This window comes from Ceratotherium simum, chromosome 7, assembly GCF_057802395.1.
Source record: "Ceratotherium simum simum isolate JZ-2026a chromosome 7, ASM5780239v1, whole genome shotgun sequence".
NCBI classification, from domain to species: Eukaryota; Metazoa; Chordata; class Mammalia; order Perissodactyla; family Rhinocerotidae; genus Ceratotherium; species Ceratotherium simum.
The window spans coordinates 2,144,327-2,163,286 of NC_141906.1; the positions used below are offsets into that span (position 1 = coordinate 2,144,327).

The window sequence follows — 18,960 nt, forward strand, 5'->3', positions numbered from 1 at the left end:
CAAGGTGGCTGACTCGGCTTGGGTTTGGCTGGAGCTGGAGCTCTCTCCCACAGGGGTCTGGCGTGCTGGGAGCAGGTGGGGGGTTATACTCAGTCTCCTGTGGATGAGAGCGTTAACCCTGAAACCCAGCAGCACTGTCCACGGACTCGCCTGATTTGTGGTCTCTTCAAGAAAGGGCCTGCCCCGCCTGGCCCTGTGGGAGGCCTTACTGCGTCTCCTCCCGGGTGAGCGGAGCCTTTGGTGGTTGCGGGCTCCCTCACGGGCCGGCTGAGGCCGACCCTCCCCCTCGGAGTGTGGAGAGGGACAGCAGAGCCTGTTTCCTCAGCCGGGCAAGCCGTGGGGCAGGCAGTGTGGACGTGGGTGAGCCTGTCCGTAGTCCTCGAGCCACGTGCCGGTAAAGGTGATCTGTGGGCTCAGTTGCCACCAGTGTCTGGCAAACTCCCGTGGAACTCCCTGGCTGTTCCTGCGTCCCTCTGCAGGGCCATAATGGGAAGGCTACCCGGCCCTGGGTCCTGTGGCAAACATTTCAGAGTCAGGACAAAGGAATTATGTCCCAGTCCTACTGCACTTAGTGGCACGGGCTCGTGATCCACACCGTGTGTCCTGTGCAGTGACACACTGCAGCACGGGTGGGAAAGACACCGTCATTTCTTTGGAATAGAAGCTGATGTGTAGTTGGGGACATACTTCTTTTCAGAGACTTTCTCAGGACACCGTTCACCCTGGACTCCGACAGGAGTCACGTTGTCTGCACAGAGCCCGCCAGCCCGATGCCAGTCAAGTTGAATCTGTCAGCCAGGGCCGCTTTCCTCCGGGGGCCCTGGGGGGCTCGAGGGTGATGCGTCCAGTCTTCAGCGCCACCTTGAAGGCAGATCTGAAGGCTTGGTGGGGCTGCCATCTTGTTGTTGGGATTGTTGTTCTTTTAAAGGGCAGTTGGTGGGGGAGTGAGCAGGGGACGGGTTGGACTCAACATGCCCCTCGGCCACCCCTCCCTAAAGAATGATTTAAACACAGGCAGTGAGCCAGAGAATTTTCAAGGCTAACTTTCCCACGTGGAAGAGAAAAATTATTGCAGTGCCCTTTAGCTAAGTACACTCACTTCAGCCTTTATGGACGGCCGCAGTCACGTGTCGCCTTCTCAGGAGGAAGAGCTTGAGGCCATCACCAGCAGAACCTCGGAGCTGGCGGGCGGGGGCTTCTGACAGTATGGCACAGGGAGTACCTGTAAGGGGTTTGTTCTGCTTTGGTTAAGAAGAGAAGGATTTTGAGGAATTATCTTCCTGCCAAAAAACTGAAGTGAGTGGTCTGACCTCCCTCCTGTCTTATCCATCGCTGCTCCAGCACAAGGGGCCGGCTGACAGGCCAGTCTTGGCTGACTTGCAGAGCGCCCCCCGCAGGTAAGGGCCCTCTCCAGGGGAGCCTGCATGCTGTGTGCAGGAGGAGAAGGGGCAGAAGCGTGATGCAAACGTGGTGGACGAAGACTTTCTGGTAAACTTTTAGCAAATGTTGCCACAACCGAACTGAGAATTATCTGAAGTTTATTCCCCTTGTCCAGAGTATCCTGGAAAGTCACTGGTTTGAAATAGAACAGAGTAATTTTATATGTGAACCATCATGACAGCAATAAAAGAATGTAGAAACGACATATAACCAGGCACTGAAAGAAATTGGATCTGGCCAGGATGAGAAGCAGGCTATAATTGGATTTGTGTGTTATTTTCGTGGGTGTGTAGGAGAGTGTGTGTGCGCGCACTGAATGTAAGTGAATCGTTCAAGTGCCTTGTGCAGTTTGGCCTGTGTAAAATGTGGTCTGTACCTTGGGCTCGGGCATTCTCGGCTAATACTTTTTGTTGTTTTTATGAGGATTGGAATAAAGTAACTCTTGTTCTTGGTGGTGCCTGAACCGAGTGAGTAGTCAGAACTAGTCATGATGATTTGGTGTCCGGATTTCGTGAGAATTGGTATCTGGATAATGCATTCCTACTTGGCTTTGGCAATCTTTCTGCAGCTCTGAAGCAGAAAGAGGTTTAAGCTTTAACCACTTGAGGAAAATTCAGGTCACCTTATAAATGCAGTGTCCACCAGGGAATTACCTTCTTGTAAATTTGGCACTCTCATTCACCTTCTCACCCTCAAACCTCTGTATTTTTTTTTAATACTGATCCTTTTATGCCGAAAGACCCGTTGCCCTAGCTTGGTGAACTCCTACTACTCCTTCAAGGTCCAGGTAAAGCATACCTGCTTGTATGTTTTATGGGGATAAAATGTACTCCCCATCCCAAACAGAACTAATTCCTCTCACCAATGTGTCCATAGAAGAATCTCGATAATGATGGCCGACAGTGAACACTTAGTATGCACCAGTCCCTTTATAAACAACAGTTATTTAATCTTTGTAACCGCTTTGTGAGGCAACTACTGTTATCATCCCCAGGTCACAGATGAGGTAACTGGGGCCTAGAAAAGTGAGTAATTTGTCCAGGGTCCCAGAGCTGGGCAGAGGCAGAGTCATGGTCCACACTCAGCTCTTGTTGATGCTCTGAATGACGTAAAAGACGCCCGAAGTGACTTTGTGGCCATTCTGTTCTCTCTCATTCTCCCTCCTGCCATACCCACAGAGGCACATATAGTTTATGGTCACATCGATTACACTTTGGTATCTGCGTCCTCCCAGGTAAAACTATGAGGTTCAAGATGGTAAAAATGACATCTTGGTGACCCCATAAAAGAATAATTCTTAAAAATCTTGAATCTTATATAAAAAGAACACTTGTCAAAAATTTTATTTAACCCATTAGTAACTGAGGGAACCAAGAAATTCGTTTTAACAGGTTCATAGAACCACGAATTTAAATGAAATAAAAGAATGTTGAAATGAATTTACAAATGGATACAAAACTGGAGGGGGGTCCACTGAACCTCCACTGGACAGAATTTATTTGCATCTACACATAAAAGTTATTTGTATTGCCCTCACGTCTACAAAGCAGCCCAGAGACTAAGGCCTGTGTCCCTGTGGCCTCAGATAACGCCTGGAGGCCTCAGCATTCATCAAGAGGATGCTCATTCCAAAGTCTTCGGTTTTTTTCTTATGCCTCTGAGAAACAGTACTGCATAGCCAAGGGCAGAAGCTCGTGGTTTAGACAGGCTCCAAACCCTAAGTCCCAAGCTTACTGTGTGACCTTCAGTAAAATTTGGAGAAGAATACCAAAAAGCGTGCACATGGGCATGGGCACACGCGCACCATGCGGAGATCTTGAGAGGATTAAATGTAATGATGCGGGAGAAGCCCCTGCACAGAGTAGATACTGCTAAATATCAGGTATTATTATTGGTAATCAAGTGTCTAATGTATAGTTGTTGCTTACAAAATGTTTGTTGAGTGACAAAATCAGGGGTGGACAAACTTTTCCTGGAAAGGTCCAGATAATAAATATTTTAGGCTTTGTAGGCTGTATGGCGTCTGTCACAACTATGAAACTCTGCTGTTGTGGCTCAAAAGCAGCCATAGACAATAATTAAACAAATGAATGTCCCTGTGCTTGAGTAAAACTTTCTTTGTGAAAACACGCATTGGGCCAGATTTTGCCTATGGGCTGTAGTTTGCTGATCCCTGGACTAAATGATTAAAATGGCTCGTTCACAGGCTTGGGGTGGAGGACTAATTTCTGGTCACACCTCTTGGTAGGCCTTGCCTGTGTCACTCACCAGAGAACCCTGGGCAGGGTTGGCCGGGACTGATTAGCAGCTGTACCATGGGAAAGGGCGTGTCTCCTTGTGATGGTTCAAATCAACCACCGGCATTGCTGTCATTTCTAGATTTGATTCTCTTTTCAACCACATACTAGCTGGGAGATCATGGGCAAGTCACCCACCAGGTCTGTCCTTGGATACACCAACTGGGTGATAGTCGTGGGGAAAAGTGTACTAGGAAATAGTCTCCCAAGGTGGTGAGTACTCACTCCCAAAGAGAGAAGAGAGTTGCCCTCCATGGGTTCTTCTGTGTATGGGAACCACATGAGTTTTACGGTTAGCTTTTCAGCGGGGGCTAAAGATGGAGGGTAAAACGGTTCTCTTTGTTGTCATGAAACAGTCTCCAGAGTAACATATATTGAGTCTGAAAATTATTGTATTTGATTAATTTTGAGAGGTTGTTAAGTGTTGGCATCATGTTAAGTGGCCTTACAAACAAGCATTTGTCTTGAAATGCACTTATATGATGTCCTATATGTAGCCAAAAATGGTCTTTTTGCCTTAGTGATGACTGATTTTTTGAAAGTAAGTCAATCAACTCATCCCAAAGTTGGAAAAAAACATTACAGGCCGTTAAAACCCAACTGAAATGGCCACACACTTTAAGGAAGGACCATTAGCCATGTAAATATGAAGTTACCTGCATATCTGAAAAGCACAATTAACCAAACAGTGAAGCCATTAACAACTGCCTGTGAGACACTAAGCCTTGGAAAGCTTGGCTTTGATGAGTCGGAAAGGTAGAGAAAGACAGTGGAATTCCTTCTCCTTTGACAGAGTTTTAGTAAAAAAATCTTGTTGAATCAGGTAGACCCAACACTCCTGGTGAATGCCTCCCCAACACTTTAAAAATTAAATACTTGTGATTTTGACGTCCCTTAAGGTCCTTTCTACTGGGCTGAGCTAGACGAAGACGTGTTTTTAGGTGGAACACTGTTTGAAAATGACCCACCTTATTCTTGAAGTTGTAGTTGTATTTATTGATTTAAAAAGCTGCGTGCCCCATTTTAGGACAGCATCTGCTCTTTTGTCTGGGTGTGCCGTGTGTGTAAGAGGAGATCTGCAGCTGGAGGATGGTGGACAGCAGACACCGAGCAGTCAGCTTGGCCAGAGCCACCTCGCAGCCCTGTGCCTTTGCCAAATGGCTTAATCTTTTGGAGTCTCCGTTTCCTCATTTGTAAAATGGGAGAAAGACGGCCTACCTCTGTGAGGGTTGAATGAAAACAGGCCACGTAGAGGGCGTCTCTTGGTGCATGGCTTCTAAACGAGCACTGTTGCTCCTCATCATGGCTGTTGTTATGTTCAGCCAAAAAGTTCTGTGTCAGTAGCCAGATGTCTGGTCAGCGTGGGCTGCTGTAACAAACACCCTAGCCTGGGGGCTTAAACCACAGACGATTCTTTCTCACGGTTTTGGAGGCTGGGACGTCCACCATCAAGGTGCCAGCCTGTTTGGTTCCCGGTGACAGCCCACCTCTTGCTCTGTCCTCACATGGCCGAGAGGTCATCTTTCTCCTGTCTCTTTATATAAGGCCACTAATCCCACTCATGGGAGCTCCACCCTCATGACCTCATCCCCCCCCGAGGCCCCACCTCCTAACACCATCACACTGGGGCTTAGGTGTCAACTCGTGAATTTTAGGGGAGGACACAAACCTTCCGTCCGTAGGCCAAGATTGGAGATGAGAAGGCGGACAGGATGGGACAGGAGGAGACTGGATGGTGTAGGATGTTGTCCCTCCTGACTGCTCCTCCAGTCCGTGTGCACAGTGCACGCCTGGTGACTGTGTCTGTCTGTAACATCATTGTCACGGGTTTCTCTGCCTCTCCTTCTAGCCTCCCCTTTCTACCTGGTTTCATTCTGACCGGGCGTGGCTTTATCTTCATATGCTAAATCTTTGCAGTTAATTTCGAGCCAGCCTCCTTTCTTTGGTGCCCCCACGCCACCCTGTCCCATCCTGCCTGGAGCCACTTCAGTAGGGCCAGCTTTCCTCCTGCCCTTTCAGGGGTGAGGGAGGAGGTGTTTTCTGTGGCCTCCGGCGGGTTCAGGCCCCACACTCTGCTCTCTGTGGTCCGGCCCCCAGTCCCAGCAGCCTTTCAAGCCCCCACTGCTGCTGTCACACACAGATCCCTAAAGGTGCCGAGTGCTCCCGCGTGGCTCCTGCTGTTCCCTGACACCCCTTTTTTTCTGCCTGATTGCTCAAGTCCTGTGCTCGCTTAATCCCAGCTCAGGGTCCAGCTTTAGGCCACTCTCGTGCCTCTTTTCTCTGAGCCTGAGATCCTTTGTCCCAGGCGTTTGACATTGACACACTGCCTTGTGTTCTGTGCCCACTGTAATGTCGCCTGTCCTCCTCCCAGCCCTTGAGTAGGGCCAGGCGTTTTCTGCTTCACACCGCGGGACCTCGCACGTCCTGGATTCTAACACTGCACCTTGTTTCCTAAATCACTGTTCACATCGCCGGGACCATTGGACTTGTTTATAGCTGTCTCCTCAGCACCTAGCACAGTCTGTGGTCCATAGAAGGTTTTAATAAATGCTTGTGAAATGACTAAATGACCGAGCAGAAACCAGGCATGCCAGGAAGCATTTGTTGAGTAATGAACTGCCGGATCAACTGCAGAATCCTTGAAGGAACCACCCTTGTGGCTTCCTTGTCCTTCCAGCACCTACCATGGCACCTGGCACACAGGTGGGTGTTTAAGAAATGGTTGTTGACTGCCGGCCTGCGTGCCCGCCCGTGTGGAGTAACGGGCCCCAGTACAGTGTCACGTGCTTTCTTTTCTCAGATGCAAGGCCAGAACCCAGAAGCTTAAGCCGATTAACTTGGTTGTTAGGTTCAAACAGTGGGAAACATTTAACGACAATTAGTGACAGTACGTCTCCAGTGGGATATTTATGACCCAACGATGCGCCATCTGAGAGGCTGCAGTGGCTCACACAGTCACCAGCCTGATGGGCCCCAGAACACCTCAGAAGAGACTCGTGGAAGGACCGTGAGCTCCTACCGTGTGCAGTGCTCGGGCACTGGATTGTGACCACTGAGTATTCTTTGAACGTCTGCACTGGACTTTTGTACCAGGAAACACTGACGCGACGCTCGTGCAGGGGGTCTGTTAGCTGTCGTGAGCTGGGGATAGAACAGTGTGGATACGGCAGTTCCTCGGCTAAGGGAAAAGCGCCCTTGGTACAAACGTGAAGATGTTTGTGCATCTGGCTCTGGGATGCTGCCTTCTGTGTTTCAGCGCCGCTGCTGTTCTGGGGCACGACAGCTAGATGAGGAGAATTCCACCAGCTCACAGTTTAGAAAAATGAGAACAGCCCCGTTTCTGAAGCAACGGTTAAACACACATCCTTTAATTTCCGTCTTCTTGTGTACCTGGAATGCTGGGACTTCTTTGTTCTCTTCTGCACTTTGTTCTCCTGTTGACACTGGGAAGCTCTCTCCATAGTTCTAACTTGTAGTTTCTCTACTCTTTATATGTAAAGTCTTGCTAATTCTGGTCATATTTGGATGGACCTGGGCTGTGTTGATCTTTGCATTGTCTGGAAAGCAGAAAATAAAATTGCACAGAGGAAGAGCAGGTTTTAAGCTATTTAAGAGACTGAATTGTTTCCAAGTCTTGTGCAGACTAGTAGTAGCGTAGAAACCGTGCTGATCCTCTGGGGATCCTGGGGTCCTACTCTCTTTTCACTGAGGAGCGGAGGCTGGAGGAGGGAAGCGCTTGTCCAGGGTCCCGCAGTTCGTGGATGACCTGAGAATAAGAAACACTTTTTATCTTCAATATTTTAAAAATCAGACTTTTGTGTTGCTCACCACTGCCCCCAAATGAACTGTAATATGCAGTTTTTGAGGTTTTAAGAGACCCCATTCTCCTGGATGACATATGTGAGAGTTGAGGGGTCAGTGTACGGAGCACTAGAACTTGGATATTTTTGACAGTGAGTTCCAGTAATTTTGAGCAGTCTCTCTAGATGTTAATGGCTACAAGAGCTTAGGCGATTGATTTTCTGGCATTCTATGCTTTTTATCATTTTATTCTCCAAGTGCAGGAATATTTTTATCTTCCAAAATTGAGTGGGTGGAAAGAGAAGTGAATTGGAAGTTAGAAAACCTGAGTTCTAGTTCCTTAGAGTGGGCAAACCCTAAACAAAATTTTCATAGTTATGTGTTTATCTGAATGTGCAGTTGAAAAATACAACCAGTATATCCAATTCATGACTTTATAAATAATATTGTTTGGGGCAAAACTAAAAAAAAAATTTTGTAACAACTGTAATGCTTTTAATAAAAGTTAAGTAAGACTACACAGAGTAAGGCAAAAGCCATGAAGAGGATATTCAGTGAAATGAAACACAGGATTACTTAGTCTCTAAGGTCCCTGCCCGTCCCCAAATTCTGTGATTTACTAACTGAAGCCTGATATTTATTTATTCATCATCTTGCTGGTGGGTTTTGCATATCTTTATCAAACAGTATGTCTGGAGTGCATGGTATAACGTCACAGACATAATTTGAGCTTTCCTGCTGTCTGAATTCTCAGGATAAGAGTGGAAGCTTTCATGTCACATTGGAAAACTTTCTAGAGCTAAAGTCAGCGTAATGCATCAGCACAACATCGGGATTTTCAAGTGGAATAGGGGATGGTAAATACATCGAAATCCTGTTGAAATGCTTTGTAAGGGTTACATTCTATTCGGATGCTGAACTAAAGGCTAACCGTGTACACAAGGCTTTTACTGCACGCACGGCCTAGAGAAGAAATCCATGTCATAACAAACCTCGTGGTCACAGCGTTTTTGAAGATCTGTCAGTGGGACTCGCAGCACTGGATGAATTTGTTATTGGAAAAATAACAGATATGCCCAGAAGAAGATTCCATAGTAGAAGCAATAGTACTATCATATTATGGTTTTATGGGTGAAAAACTCTGATGTGTCAAGACTGAGTGAATGGGAATGGTTTATTTGTTTGAATATGCAGTGAACTATATAAACCTTTGACAGCCAAGCTTCAAGAACAAGATTTGAGGCTTGGCACCAAACCTGGAGACTTACAGAAACGGTTTGAGATGAGAGCTCGGGCCTCTTGGAAAGTCCAGCAGCGTGTCCAGTGCTGTGGGCTCTGTCGCTTGCACTGGTGTTTGTCTTAGATGAACAGCGCACAGGTCCATGAATTCACACGGCCCGTGAATTCTGACACTACAGATGGGGGCATTCTGACCGGTCGGACTGTACCTGGAGGAGGAATTCTGCCACCTGGGTTCTGAGGGCACTTGAAATCCTATCACACGAGGGAGAGTTGAAGAAACTGTGGCTACTCAACTAGTGTGGGGAAGATTTTGGGGGATTGTAATACATGTCCTCAAATATTTGAAAAACTGTCAAGTGGAAAAGGGCCTGAGTTCTTATTCTCCGTTATTTCCGAGCGCAGAGCTAGGATTAAGAAGGAAGTGACGGGGAGGAAATAGGTGTGTTTATTGACTGTGGATCACGTGCCCCTACTATGGTAGGTGTTGTGTTGTGACTTCCTTTAATCCTCACAAGTCCCGTGTGGTGCTCGGTGTCACACTGTTGATAGACGTGGAGTGGAGTCCAGAGCCGGATAGTCTGGCTGTATAGCCCACGTGCGTCACTCATACGTCATTCTGCTCCTCTGCTCTCTGAGCCTGTGGTCCATGCCAGACCCAGGACTTGACAGTGTATGTCCTCATGGGAACATAGCAGGTTAGGCATTATTATTCCCATTCTACAAATGAGAATAAAATGAAGCCCGAGAGAAAGAAATAATTTGCCCAAAGCGAGTAACTCAGCCAGAGTTGTTACTCGGTCTCCAGGCTCCAGGCCAGGTCTCTTTGGACTGTGCTCAGCTCTCTCAGAGGTTCAGATAGATCAGAAACCAGAATGAGCTGCCCTTGGGGAGGGGACTTGGGGGCTCCCCACCCCGAACACCTTGGAAAGAAATTTCTGTCAGCTAGGTAGGAAGGGCCAGAGTGGAGTCAAGTCCTGTAAAGCTTTGAACCCAGGGCCCCAAAGGTTCTGTCCAGCTCTGCGGTCGTACGGTGCTGTTTTCTTCTCGTCTTCCCATGTCATCTGATTTTCCCCCAGGTACACCGCTCAAATGGACCTGCAAACCCCACTCTGATGTGTGGATCCGGCTCTGGGGGTAGATTGCCGTGGTACCATACTCACTTGCTAGGATATTTGACCTGACCCCCCAAGGGAGTGTCAGGTCACCTGAGAAGTCAGCAGCATGAGCAGTAAGCAGTGAGGTTGTTACCTAAGAGGGAAGACGGAAGACGAGGCCGAGGGTCCTCACACGACCCGAGTGGGTAAATCCTCCAGTGGCTGGCGGGTCTCCCTTAAACAGGCTTTCACAGCAAAAATGTTGGCTCTCTTGACTTTTCCAAGTGCTCACCAAATGCCCCATCTGGAAACAGTAGTGTTCCTAGGTTGTCTTGACTTTAATTACATCCTTGGCACTTGCCTCCTTTACTAGGCATCTTATTTTCAGCTCTGAATGTCTCTGGGTGGAAATGTCTTCCTTCCCGTGACCCCCGTATAGTCGTCACGGTGTCCTGTGGTGTGGCCCTCCCACGCTGCACCGTCTTGTCTTCTTGTAGTTGGTCCCCCCGGTAACAGTGGACATCAGTGTCTCAGGGGCAGGGATGTATGTAAATTCTGCACTCGTGTCTTTGTACCTCCCCCTTCCCCAGTCCTCGGCGTTGAGTCATCCTCCGCAGCTCTCCGCATCCCTCCCAAAGGTCTGCTCGCTCTTCCTTTCTGATGACACCACCTTGATGGTGCTGCTGGGGGGCCCTCTCTGCCAGTCTTCTGTGTTCTTCTCATTCGTTGTTTTATTTCAGCTCAAAGCTGAGAAGACACTTTTTCTCCCTTTTTCCTGTCCCCTGTTTTTCTATTCCTTGGCCTTTATTTCGCTGTTCCTTCTGTTGGTTGTTTAAATGTTTCTCTGGAGGAGGAGGGAGGGTGGGGAAGGAAGTTGAAGCCATTCAGAAATTGACTGATGTTCCAACAGTCTTAGAAAGTTATTGCCCAATATCCAGCTAAGACGGGGAACAAATTCTTTACCATGTGTTGGTCACTTCTCTAAGCTGAGTAGATTCGTAGAATAAGGGGCCTATTCAGCGAGGGGTTTATGTCTCTGCTACTTTCTGTTTAGTAAATTCAAAATGACTATGATTTTCCTCTGATACATTCGATGGACTCGTAAAGGATTTTGATGCAGTAGTTGTGCACATAGCTTGGCTGAGTTACGGAGAGGAAGAAACGGGGCTGTGTCTATACATTACCGTTAGGCGGAGAACTGGAAAATAAAGATACATAGAGATATCTATGATTGAATTTGTTCATATATTTAAAGTCTAGTGGCTGCCTGAGTTTCCATTCACGTGGTGGTGGATTCCGTATAAGTCTTCACAGTCCCGTTCTGGTGAGCATCTGAACTTTAGGTGTAGGAATAGAATCTTACCCACCACCTTCGGAGGGTGCTGCAGTCTGCTGCAGCAGGGAACAGGCCTTTGTTCTCTGGGAAGACCACTTTTAGAAGACAGGAGACTGACAAGGTCAGAACCACTGAGGCCAAGTGTAACACAGTCTTAGTGATGGAAAGGACGACACCAAACATTTTTATATAAAAAAAAATCAACATTGGATATAACCAGGAGGGTTTCCAGGTTACTCATGAGATCTCAGTGGATTAGTGAATTTTCTCCATGGTAACAGCGTTATTAATTTCTAACCTTTACAGGAAAAATCCATTAATTTTTTGCAGAAGTTAAACTTTCTTTTGGGTTTCCAGTTAGACCCACCAGTTCACAGTCCTCCCTCCCTCCGTTCTCCTGTCTCTCTTCTTCTGGCTCTCCTTTCTTCTTGCCTTCTTCTCTGACAAAGATAAATGAAATGAAAAGATTAACCATTAAAGAAATGCAAGACCATCCAAGTTGTATACTGACGTCTTTATTTCCCTCACTAAAATTGCCATCGTTAAAACAGATTGTTTCTTTTAAAAAGGTGGAAAAAGAAAAGAAATTGAACAAAGCCTGAGGAGGCAGTGCATAGAGGGAGTCAGCGTGTCTCTGCTGCCTGCTAACCCTCGAGGGCGGGCTGTGACGTGAAGTTGCCTTATTTAATGCTTTACCCTCTGGGCTCTGCATTCCATATTTGCTTCTCTGGGACCCTCTCTTTGCATTTATAACTGCTGCTTTTCACCCATAATACAAAATAAGTGTCCATTCCTGCAGAGAAATTAAAGGAAGCTGTCAGCGTAGAGTTAATATGGTTAAAGCATCCTTAACTCTGCTACAAACCCCTTAAATAATTAAAGCTGTGTGCTTGAAGAGTCCGATTTGCATTTCTTTACCAAGTTTATTTAGCACACTTTGTTACACTCAATTAAATGGGAATGTTCTGTTTCATTTTCTTTGCTTCGGGTTGATCATTTTGATTCTTATGCCCTAGTGTAATTTCACAGTGCTTAGGTCTTTAAAACTAAACATATATTAATGCACGTGTAGATCCATACACTCCCACTAAAAGGCTTACTACTTGTACTGAGTAGACTCTGCTTACTACTTGTACTGAGTAGACTCGCTCTGACTCTGAGCGTTTGAGCATCCCCAAGTAAGCTGTCGTCTCCCTCGGGCTGCAGTAACTCACTGTGGGGAGGAAGGAACTGGACAAAGTGCTTTCAACATCCAAAGTTTTTTAAAGCCCTGTTATTTTGGCATACCCTCCCTCCCCACAATTCGATCTGTGAATCTCTTAGCAAAAACAGGAAGAAATGGATGTTGAACGAAATTAAATATAAGTACTCTCTGTCTCTCCACATCTCAGCGGCAGAGCATGTGCAGAGTATTCTCCATAAATTAGTTCATTGCTTAAGTTAGGCATGTTTAAGAAGGAATAAATTAGTTATCCATTTCCTAATGAGTAGTGGGATCAATTGGAGCATGATGAGAGAGAAAATAGCATAATTTTGCTTCCCCAGTTGGGGCTCAATATCCCTCAACTTCACCGTTAATCACTCTATCAGTTTCCTGGGTTATTGCCGACTCTACATATGAGATATTCTTTCCTTTTAATTTTCCTGCCAGGTAAGTAAGACTTGTTGAATTTGCCCAGTGGGGTTGCAGATGGGTGATGCTGTCTCCTTTGCACCCAAAAGTGTCCCTTGTTATGGTGATCCCCTCTGGCTTTGCATCAGTTTGTCTGGGTGCATTCGTGGATAAGTATCGATATGTATGTGCGATGACAATTACGAGGGTTCTAACGTATTTAACTGTTATGGGATCTGTTATGTCTACTTTAGGGTCGACCCCATCCCATATGACACTCCAAAACCAGCGGGCCACACGCGGTTTGTCTGCATCTCAGACACACACTCCAGAACAGATGGTATCCAGATGCCTTATGGGGACATCCTTCTCCACACAGGCGATTTCACCGAGCTGGGACTGCCCTCAGAGGTTAAGAAGTTTAATGACTGGTTAGGTAAGGAATGATTGCGTTCTGGCGCCCCCAATTAACCTTCCTGTCCGAGTGTCACTCACTGCGTCCTAATTGAATTAGCTCGCTTGGAAGCCAGCTCAGCCACTTCTCGTATGATGCGAGGTGTGTCCAGCTTTAATCCAATTCTGTTAATTAAAGATGAATTTTTAGATATTTAATTTTACTGTGCATCCTTTCAGTGCCTGGCCTCGGCGGCTCTGGGGCAAAGGGATGGAAAGCTTTGAAACCGATCTCATCTCGCCCATTCTGCTTTAATGAGGGCATTTGTTGGCACACATGAGACCTAGAATCATATTTTTAATTCATTGGCTCTGCGATCTTTCCCAGATGTTATGAGCAAAATGTACAAATGACCTACCAGTAAGAGAACATTTCTAGGAAATGAAGGAGGTTGCACAAGTCCCTATGTGAAACGATGGTCCTAGGTCAGGCTGCTGGGGGCATCGTTCCTAAGTGAACCAGAGGGTGTCCTAAGACCTGAAGAGATAAGATGTCCTGCTGTAAAGCTCCCAAACTTGGAATACGAAACCACCCTACATACTGTGAAAAGGACAGTGGCAACTTTGTGGTTACTGCAGAGGCACCCACAGGTCTGGTTATGGGAAAATGTTGGCTTCTGGGGCAGGCAGTTGCCAAATATTAGCATTACAAGGCAATGATGGGTTATTCTTAGCTAGATGAGATGACAGATCTTTAAGAATCTTCTTAGGTGAGGGAAAGAAGTGCAAGGGTTCTGAGATTTTAGAATCTCTAAAGAATTACATAGCAAAGAGCAGAAATCACTCTGGAAGAGTAATCTTGTGAATAATATGTCAGCCAACAAGAATTACTCAGGAGATTTAGGCAGAAACTTGAAAATTCGTTTTCCATCAAACTAAAGTAGGGTTTGAGAAATTTTTAAATATTTGATTAAATGGTAAAATGTATGTGTTAATGGAAAAACAATATTCATTAAAAACGATAAAATATTTAAAAAAATAAACAATAAGCCTAACTGATAGCATAACTATTTTGTGTTTTCTTGTGACCTTGTGCGTCTCTCTGTTTTGCATAGTTGACATCAGCGTGCATATCTGCTCTTTCAGTTTTGGTTATTTTCATTTAATAGCATGGGTAAGATTTTAAATGATTTTGCATCATTTTTGTGTTTATCCTTTTTTAATAACAACATGACATTCGTACTGTTCTATGCTTGTATTTAATAAGACATCCCTCTCAAGATGAACGTTTAAATTGATAACGGTTTTTCCTCTGATAGCTAGCCCTGAAGTGTGTTTTCGTTTGTGTATGTCTGTTTGCTTCCCCTGACTTAGTTCTTAGGGTAAAATGCTGTGAGTTAGAGCACTGAGTGAGAGGATGTGGAAAGCTTTATGGTTCTTGCTGTGTGTTGGCACCTTGCTTTCTGAGGGCCTGTGGCTGTGGGCTTCATGAGCAGCGCGTGAACGCGCCGATTTACCGCAGTCTTGGTGCCTGGACGCTGCAGCTTTGTGTTTGGTGTTGCTCTAGCAGGTGTTTGGTCATCTCATTTCAAACAGCAAGATACCTTAACTATCATTCAGCATTGTCTCATTTTTACAGGTGACTCAGAGAAGCAGAGAAATTAGGTGCCTTTCTCGGAGTCCTCTTGTGGCACAGCCAGGGCTATCATCCAGATCTTTTCACTTCTCTTTGGCCTCAGTAAAATTTCCTTTTACGTATGATTATCTCTTCATTTTAGCAGCTTTTATTTATGAACTATTAACAGGCAAAATTATTCTGGGTTGAATTTTGACAGTTTTTTTTTTGTTTTTTTTTTTTGTGAGGAAGGTCAGCCCTGAGCTAACATCCGGGCTAATCCTACTCTTTTTTTGCTGAGGAAGACCGGCTCTGAGCTAACATCTGTTGCCAAGCCTCCTCCTTTTTTTCCCCAAAGCCCCAGTAGATAGTTGTATGTCATAGCTGCACATCCTTCTAGTTGTTGTATGTGAGACGCGGCCTCAGCATGGCCGGAGAAGCGGTGTGTCAGTGCGTGCCCGGGATCCTAACCCCGGGCCACCAGCAGCGGAGCGCGCGCACTTAACCATCAAGCCATGGGGCTGGCCCTCGACAGTTTTAAACTGTTCTGTGATGACCGAGTCTCAACACAGAAGTGACCCGGCTGCACTGACAGTGTTGACCTTCAAAGAGGGAATGAGGCCGTGGCAGGCGTTCACAGAAACACAAGGCAGGATGGGTGCTGGGTGTAATCGTTGACCTTGGGCAGCTGAGTCAACCTCTCTTTTCCCCTTGGCTTCCCTCTGCAGAACTAAGGATTAATCCTACCTGCCTTTCTGGGTTGTTGTACAGATTAATCAGTGAATGATTACTGCTGGTGTGTTTTTGTGGGCCATTAATAACTGGATGGGGAATGTGGTGAATGAACCATCAACAGATATTTAAAGGGTGAAAACAAGAAGAGGTCAGAGGAATTATTTAGTAGATTGAAGTAAACACTGGGAGCTCTTCTAAGGGGAAGTACCCCATAAATGGAAATGTGCCGTAACTAAGGAAATAAAATGATAAGGAAACAAAATGCTCAGGTCCAGTTGCATGGTCAGTTCCTTCTCTTCCCGTTTCCCCCTGATCTTGTGAGGCAGGAGGACGAGCGCAGAGTGAGAGACCAAAGGGACCCCACGGGACATGGATGGAGAACTTGGGATCCCCCAGGGAGGGCCCAGAATAGCTCAGTTACCCGGCAACCTCCTGGTGCTCTGAGGGTGAGAGGTGGGTGATTACGCTGCACCCCTTGGTACCGTCGGCAGCCTCTCACCTGAGAAGGTGCTTCCAACAGCAGGAGCTGCCAGGTGGCTGGGCAGAGTGGGGTCAGGGTCACATCAGTCTAGGGCTTTTGCCAGAATAGGGCGTCCAACTCCCACGGGCACGGGTCCTCCCAGATTTGGCAGGCCCTCAGAGTCCGATGAACCTCTGCTCCACGTCCATCTTTCTCCTCTGGTCCAGACTGCGCTGATGACTGGAATCCACCCCGCCATCCCCGACCCCCCTTTGCTCTCCCAGCGGGCTCATCTGTTTCTGCTACAGGCCAGGCACTCCTGTCCCTGTAACGTCCCTCTGAGGTGCTCCTGTTGTCCCCATTGCACGGATGAGGAGCTCAAAGCTCAGTTAGGTTAACTTACCCAAGATCGTGTAGCAGATAAGAAGCTCAGAGGGGCTAAGAAGTACCCGCAGGTTCATTGGACTAGTAAACCAGGGGCTGTCTTACCCCACAGTGTGAGCCCTTGTCCTTCACTGTTCTGTGATATTATGGGTAGGCTGATGGCAGCTGAGAAGCCCGCACGTTTTAGGCTTGAGCTAAAATGCAGGTGCTTCTGGCAGCTTCATGTGGAAGTTGAGTAGCTGTGTGACCGTGTGCTGTTATTTGAAAGATGTGTTTAAGCCCTGCCTGTGTTGAATCTCACTGTGACCTGCTAGCTGCAGGGCCCTCGAATCCCGTGAGTTCCCTACTGGTTCAGAGATGCTGGGTCCTGGCTATATGTACTATGTCATCTGGCAGGCATAGCACATCAAGTTGTTAACACAAAGGAATGTGTGAGATAAGCTAGCACAGCACAGGGTCATAAGAAGAGAGGACTGAAGCTAGGCGCACTCAGAGGATGGCGAGGTGGTGTAGCATATAGTGATTTCCAGCAGCTGGAAGAACCAGCTTTGAATTTCCCACCTTTGATAAGTTGCTTAATCTCCTGAGCCTTGATTTCCTCATTTGTAAAATGGGCGTAATGATAACAATGCACCCACGGTGGTTGTGAGGATTGCTCTGTGACGAAGCTTGTACCATCTTCACACAGCCCTGGCCAGTAGATAACTTCCCACACATAGTGTGGAGAGAGACAGCAGAGCCAGTGTCGTAGGATCCAGAGCAGAACCTGGAAGGGGCCACACTGGGGATTTAAAGAAAGACTTGGCGCGTGAGGGGGAGCAGCTATGAAGTAGAGGCTGAAGACAGGCCCCCCTCTTGGCAGTTAGACTAACCGGACAGAATATGGGGCTCTAAGACGCCTTGGAGTCCCACCTCCTGCCTTGGGAGAAGGGGAAACTGAGGCTGGGGAGATGAAATGACTTGCCCAGGGCCACTCAGATAATGGCCACGTTGGGCTGGACCTTGGATGGGGAGGGGGTTGAACTGACATGTGTTGTCTTTGGGTGGTGGAGTGTAGACACAGCCCCTCTCCCCCACCCCCAGTTACACGGATCGGCCCTGTGGTCCTCACAGTGACTTGTGAAGTAGGTGTTAGCTTCTCTTTTACTTATGAGGAGACAGAGTCTTGGTGAAGTTAACTTACCAGGGTCAGATGACTGGGAGGTGACCTCAGGATCTGAACTTGGGTCCATCAGACTCCACTTCCCAAGTGTGTTCTCCTGTCTTTCTCTGTTCTCAGTCTGGGGCCTGGGACCCTGCTGGAGGGGCCATGTCCCAGGTAAGATGGTGGTTCTTTGAATAACAGCCTCCCTGACACACACGTACGAGGTCACGCGCTCAGGGTCTGCGGGCGGTGTGTGGCATGCTACAGCTGTGCTGCGGCACAGCCCCCGCCTGTGAGTTGGCCCACGGGCGGGCGTCGTGAGGTGGGGAAGCATTCTTACCATGTGGCGTGGACCGTTCCGGTGGCGGTGAATTATAGCAAAGTAAATATCCATGAAGAACTCTGAAAACACGGCCAGTCGCAGAAGCTCCAAGGGGTGGTGTAGTTACGTTGTGACGTGAGCATTTCTGCTCTCGTTTCGGTCCTTGAAATGGGCAGCCCCCGGTGGAGCCTGAACATCTTGTCTTCTGTGGGCAGGTCTCTCCCACTTAAGGCCCTTGAGTTACAAATAGCCGGTATATTCTGGCAGCTGCTGCTGTGGCCCCCAGTGGCCCCTTCCTCCAAAATCTCTGCCAAGGGTTGGGGAATGAAACTTTAAATCTCTGTCTCTGCCACCCTGGGGAGCCACCAAAATCCCTGTTTTTCACCTCTCCCCGGTCTGGTGATCAGACATCCCAGGTCTCGGTCTCACAAACAACCTGCCCCTCCCTCCACCTGGCTGGTGCCCCCGGGATTGTCTTCAAGGGAACCAGCCTGGGCCAGAGAGACACATGGCTCTTATGGCCGGGAACTTCGGGTTGTGGGAAAGACGCACAGATAAATCTTCCCCAAAGAAATACTGTTTAAAATGATAGTTAATGGGCCGGCCCCGTGGCTTAGCGGTTAAGTGCGTGCGCTGCGATGCAGGCTGCCCGGGTTCGGATCCCGGGCGCACACAGACGCACTGCTTCTCCGGCCATGCTGAGGCCGCGTCCCACATACAACAACTAGAAGAATGTGCAACTATGACTTACAACTATCGCTTGGGGCTTTAGGGGAAAAATAAATAAATTAAAAAAAATTTAAAAAAAAAAAAAATAAAAAAAAAAAAATAAAAAAAAATAAAATGATAGTTAAATCCTGTGGTCCCGTTAATACGTTGGCTCAGATATGCTACAGGTATGACGTGAAAGGGCGTGGGTGAACAGCACTGGGATCCTAGCCACTCAACCGTGACAACATTTTCTTCTTTAGCTTGGCAGAAATGCGTCTCAGTCACAGACATGGCTTAAAAAGAAACTTGCCCACTATAGAGTACTTGCCAGTTAGAATGTGATTGTTTTTATTGCGTTTTAGTAAATTCTGAGC

At 47.2% G+C, this 18,960-nt stretch overlaps 1 protein-coding gene across 2 annotated transcripts in view; it reads left to right on the forward strand.

The window, feature by feature from the left end:
- Positions 1-18,960, forward strand: part of MPPED2 (metallophosphoesterase domain containing 2) — a 162,118-nt gene that overhangs the window by 28,513 nt on the left and 114,645 nt on the right. For both annotated transcript variants that reach the window (XR_015552644.1, XM_004418552.3), the window contains exon 2: positions 13,077-13,258. Coding sequence is in view for 1 of the 2 variants with exons in the window: in XM_004418552.3 (XP_004418609.1) it covers positions 13,077-13,258 (182 nt within the window). In the remaining variant the exon portion in view is untranslated. The remainder of the gene's footprint in view (positions 1-13,076; positions 13,259-18,960) is intronic.